The sequence below is a fragment of the Mastomys coucha genome, unplaced genomic scaffold (assembly GCF_008632895.1).
Source record: "Mastomys coucha isolate ucsf_1 unplaced genomic scaffold, UCSF_Mcou_1 pScaffold16, whole genome shotgun sequence".
Lineage (NCBI taxonomy): Eukaryota > Metazoa > Chordata > Mammalia > Rodentia > Muridae > Mastomys > Mastomys coucha.
The window spans coordinates 63307275-63312904 of NW_022196898.1; the positions used below are offsets into that span (position 1 = coordinate 63307275).

A 5630-nucleotide genomic window follows, 5' to 3' on the forward strand; every position below is an offset into this window, starting at 1 on the left:
TTGGTTTTGTTTGGCCTCAGTGCACTTCAAAATCGAACTAGTTGCGTTCATTTGCTGTGGTCTTTAGAAGGTTGAGGGTTTTTCTCATATTCTCCACGTGTCTCTAATGCTAATTTATTGAAGTTTCTCTTCCTGAAAAAGCTAAAGTGGTTTCTAAACAAACCACATTTTTTTCCATACCTTAGTTTATCAAGGTAAAAGCTTTGAACTTTTTAACTTTTTAAAACCGGGCCTTACCAAGTCACATAAGCAAGAGATATCTCAGTGAATGATTTTTTTTTAAAAAAGTTCTCTTCACAAAAGAATCTTTAAAAAAATCAGTTTATTAATGTTTAAAAGTTGATAAAGCTATGTGCAAAATGATCAACAAAAGTCAGGAACCTATTAAATACTATTTTTTTTTTAAAAAAAAAGACATTTCTTGGTTTAATTGCACTGAAAACCATACTAAAGAGACAGTAATATATTTTTATTCTCTGTAACATTTACACCCCATCAATACCTAATGACAGCTGAAATAATGAATTCCTGGTGCTCCCTGTCAGTTAAAGTAATGCTTTTTTTGGGGTACAATAGGATGGCACTTTCTTAAGAACTACACATTCAATGGTGTTAACACAGGTTAGGAAGAATTTCAATAAGATGACCTCAAAGAAACTAATACATTCGAAAATCAGAAACTGTTCTTTAAGCAAAATACAACTATCCCCCAGTTGGTTGAAATGGATCATACAACACTCTGAAATCATCAATAAAAGTGCCAAAGATGTTGTATGGGTTAGAGAAAGACGTCAAGAAACAGCTCTTGGTTTGCACAACTGAACTCTCACATTTCACCTCATTCTGTTTTCCCATGTCACCAAAGATTCTGGCCAATAAAATTCCAATAAAGTAGACTTCGTTATTCATACTACAAACACATGGGAGTTGTGGTTGTAATAGGAATAAGGAACATGTGAGGAATAAGGAACACACAACACATTTTCATCTTAAAGACACCCTACCAAATCTGCAACAACTTGACCCAGCTTACATGGAAACTTTGGCCTCAGCAAACAGCCTTCCCAGTCAACAGTCTGCTGGCTAGAGACGATCAAGAACTAGACCCCTCCACGACCTCCTTCTGATGAACAAAGGTCAGGAAGTTATGATATAAAAGTAAAAGAATAAAAAGAAGGGGTGGTAAGGAGAGACAGGGTGAGAAGAAATGGAGGGTGGGGACATGCACACCACCCAACCAAGCTAAAGGGCACATACTCACTGTGTCATTACAATGAGAGATCATGACACCGCTTTTCTCTCGGGACCTTAGTCTTTGAGGAGGGATGAGCCCTCGGGAGCTTGACAATGCTAGACCTTTGGCTCAGTGCAAAATCAAAGCTCCGGGGTATTGGGGGTGGGGGGGCAGGAAACCTACAGCAGGCCAGACCTGATCTCCACCCTTCCCAGTGCATTGTTCACAATTACTACCTACCTACATCATGGTATCACCAGGCTGCACATTCTCCCTTCCCTCCCTCTCTCGGGCTCCCCGTTGCTCCTTCCTTGCAGCAGCGGAGAATGAGAGACATTTTTGAAATGCTGGGGTAGTGGGTGATCAAGTCAGAATGCTTCCTTCTGTATCAACAGCTTCCGGTTTTAAGAAGAAGAATTAACATTTCCAGAAGACATAATGGTCTCTGGGTTGTCCCCATCGTCCTTCTGGGGGTGGGAAGAGTTGTCTGATTTGCTCCGGCTAAATTCCATGCCTGGGATGATGGGCCTCTTGAATTTGCCAGCAGAGTCTCCGTTGGGGCATTTGCAACAAGATACGATCCGGATGAAGGCCCGGCGCATCTCCTTGTTGGTCAGAGTGTAGATGATGGGGTTGGTACCTGAGTTCAGCACAGCCAGAACCAGGAAGTACTCTGCTTTATACAGGATGCCACAGGTCTTTGCCTTGCAGCCCACATCTAACAGTAGTAGGATGAAGAGAGGGGCCCAGCAGGCAATGAAGACACTCAGGACAATGATCACCGTCTTCAGCAGGGCCAGAGACTTCTCAGAACTGCGGCTGGCCTTGGAGATGTTCTTGCGGAAGGTCAGGCGGCGGCTTCGAGTCCTGACCAAGGAGTAGATCCTGCAGTAGAGGATGACGATGGAAAGCAGGAGCAGAGTGAAGACGGTGGTGCAGAAGAGAATATAGTGCTTGTGGTAGAGCGGGAGCACGGTGGAGCAGCTGGCCAGTGAGCTGATGCAGTTCCAGCCCATGATGGGCAGACCACCCAGGATGAGGGAGATGACCCAGCAGGCGCTGATCAGCAGAAAGGAGCGCGAGCTGTTGCTCCCATTGTGTAGTTTCATCTTCAGCATGGTGATGTAGCGCTCGATGGCGATGGCAAGGAGGCTGAAGACCGATGCAGACAGAGCCACAAACATACTCCCTTCCCGCAGAAACCACTGGGCAGGCGTGAGCTTGTAGGTGGTGGCCCCAGACAACAGCAGGTTAGCTGTGTAAGCCACTCCTGCTAATAAGTCTGAGAGGGCTAGGTTGCCTATGAAATAGTACATGGGCCGGTGGAACTTCTTGGTTTTCCAAATAGTTAGCAAGACAAATATATTCTCTAAGATGATGAAGCAGCAGATGAGAATGAACACTACTGAAGTCAGTTTAATGCCATGGTCCTTCTCCAGCCCGATGTTCAACTTGCCTGTGTAGTTGTAATGCCGGACTATGATATCATAGTTGCCATAGTCAGAGACTGAGCTGCGGAGAGCCTTAACCACCGGGATGCTAGTGGACACCATAGCCGCTGCACTGCGTCCCCAGGAGCCCGGGGTGGTACTTCTCCAGACAAACGCTAGAGGGCGAGGTTGAGCGGGCCTTCAGTTACAGCAAGGCCAGGTCAGCTAGCAATCCAAAGTTTTTTTTTTTTTATGGAGCTTTTCCTTGGCTGGAGAGGCCTCCGAGAAACAGCAGCCTTAAACAAGTTACAAAGAAAAGAGTCAGGGAAAATGCCCAGCACACTAGCATAATTCATTCTAGCCAAGGCATTGCTCCAACTTTGTTGTTGGTTTGTTTTAAGGAAGCTTGGCCAAAGCACAGGGAGAGTTTAAAAAAAAAAAAAACTCAAATTATCATTTCTAGTAACAAAACAAAAATAAATAAATAAACAAACCAAAGAGAAATGAAGTTACCCAGACTCCGAGTGGACAAAACCTTCCCTTGGGTCACTAAATTCACCAAGATGGGAATGAGAAAGAGCCACCCATTCTAGATTTCGACCCCATGCCATTTCCAATGGCATTGCCACGTTCAGTGTCCAGCCCTGAGATTCCTTCAAGCGATCACCAGGTCAGCTGCCTGCTCACCACCAGCCCAAGGGCCTCTTCTCACAGAAGGCACCAACTGCCAATTCTGGGTGCAGGGCAGACATACATACCCCGACACACACACACACACACACACACACACACACACACACACACACACACAGAGCTCAAAGAGACCAGCCCACCTTCTCATTACCATGCAGGAAAGTAGCTTTGTAGGAGGGTCATTTGACAAGTAAGTCCTTTTCTAGGCTCTATTAATAACTCCCTAGGAGCAGGTGTGCGGAGGGTCGGGTCAGAGGGTAAAGTGAGGTGTGGGCCGCCAGGCCTTGAAGTAAACAGGAAAGCTTGGCGCCTCCGTGAACCAACTGCCTATTCTTCTTTTAAAATTTTCTTTCTTGACTCCTCCCCCGCACCCAGCCGCCCCACAAGTCAATTTATTACGTTTAAAGGTATGCATTGAGAACCCCCTCCTGAGAGATTGCAGCAAATCCTAGAAGTTTCTACATGAACTGATTGCTTAAGAAAGTTTTAACTTTAGCCAACACTTGCACACACACACACACACACACACACACACACACACACGCAAACGTCACCCTGCTAGCGATAACGAAGCATGCCACTTTTGTTCTAACTTCAGGTACATTAATTTCCAGAAACACGCACTGCTAAATTTGCATGGGCAATTTTAACCTCGTCGGCTCCCTACACCCTCAACATTGCCTCCTCTCAACAGAACTAGCAATCCGTAAAGGAAGGACACACAGCACTAATTAAGTTGGACACACAGCACTAATTAAGTACTCTAAAGTCTGCACCGTAATTGATCAACTCCATAACAAATGAAGTGGGGGGGGGGAGAACCCTAGAGACATTGCAGTCCTTTCTATGACAAAAGCTTACGAAACTCCACAATTCTCCACTCTAACGTTACAGTCCACTCTCAGTCAATGGAAATCATTGGCGCGGTGCCTGATAATTTTGTCTATAGGATTTCCAAAAATAAGCGTCTGCCCTTTTCTCCGTTCTAACGAACCGCAGCTTCTCTAACAAGTCCCCCCCACCTCCGAGTCGTTTCTATAATTTGGAAATTAATCTTTTTCTAACTTCATAAACTCCGTGCCCCAAGAAGCCAGTTAAGATGGGCTCCATAGCATCCTGGTGATGCCCGGGTTTGTTTTGTTTTTCCCAAAGTTTTTGTTTCTTTCGGGTTTAAAGGTTCGCTCTTGACACCTGGACGCCCTACAGCCGGCGCCGGAGCCCGCGAGGCTCACAACCCCCTACCTCGCTCAAGCCGGACGAAGCTGCGTCCGCAGGACTCTGGGTCTACACCGCGCGATCCGCATCTTGCTGCTGAGGGCGACTGAAGGCGACCAGCTCACTCGCAAAGTTCCCTGAGCTGGGGTCCCCTCCCTCCTCAGCGGTGCACTCCAATGGCCAGCCGTGCCTGCACTGCCCTCACCACTTTTGCAAGCCGAAGTCTCTGAGCGCCCCGCCGAGGCTGGGTGGCTCCTCTCGGAAGGGACTGGGAGGGGTTAATGCCTTTAACTCCTCCGCCCTCTGCCAGCGGCAGGGGGCCCCTCCGGGTCCAGGCTGCTAAAAAGCAGCCTCCCAGAAAGATCTGGGGCAGAGTGACTAAAATAAAACGAAGTGAATAGGAGCCCCTCAGCCCCAACCAGCAGAGAGAGAGGGGAAGAGGAGGGGCGGAGCCTGGCAGCCCCTAAATTCTTATTCACAAATCACGTCTCAAGCCAGCTACCCGCAGTCCCCAGCGCGGGACTCGACTCCGAAACTAGGCGTGGGGATCCCTGGGAAAACTTTTCTTCGTTGAAAATCTTAGAGTACAGAGGACGACGCTGCGTCTCGTAGAGGGTCTTCCTGGTCCCCGATCCCACAGCTCTGAGGATCCCTGTAGCCTGAGTGGCCCGGCGCCCTGGGGGCCACTTCCACGCGGTCAGGGGAAACCCGAGCCACTGCCCAGAGAGTCGCCGCCACGCCGCAGGGAGGAGATCCTGAGAAGGGACTGCGAAAGAGGTCGGAGGAGAGCAGCCCAGAGGCACTGAAAAGCGTCTGTTCTCCTCCTCTTCCACCTCCCCCTCCACTGCGATCCTGGTGAAGCCTTGAAACTTGCGGTCTGGTGGGCAGAAAGTGGCTTTCCCCGAGTGCACGGTGAAGTGGGCCAGTGCTGGGCTTGGTGTTCGATGGGGGTTCCCCTCGCTCAGCTGAGCGCAAAGCCAGGCGGTGTGCCCCAGATTCTGGGAAGCGCAGAGGCCTTTGAGGAGGTGGGCTGCTACCCTGGCCTCAGAGATTTAAAC

The 5630-nt window shown here is 48.5% G+C and overlaps 1 protein-coding gene across 1 annotated transcript; it reads right to left on the minus strand.

Moving 5' to 3' along the window:
- Window positions 1-305: 305 nt before the first annotated feature.
- S1pr1 (sphingosine-1-phosphate receptor 1) lies at window positions 306-4951 on the minus strand. Its single transcript, XM_031375247.1, has 2 exons — window positions 4600-4951; window positions 306-2960 (listed from the first exon to the last, which is right to left on the minus strand). The coding sequence occupies exon 2, from the start codon at window positions 2785-2787 to the stop codon at window positions 1639-1641; it is 1149 nt and encodes a 382-aa protein (XP_031231107.1). The 5' UTR covers window positions 2788-2960; window positions 4600-4951; the 3' UTR covers window positions 306-1638.
- Between the last annotated feature and the right edge of the window lie 679 nt (window positions 4952-5630).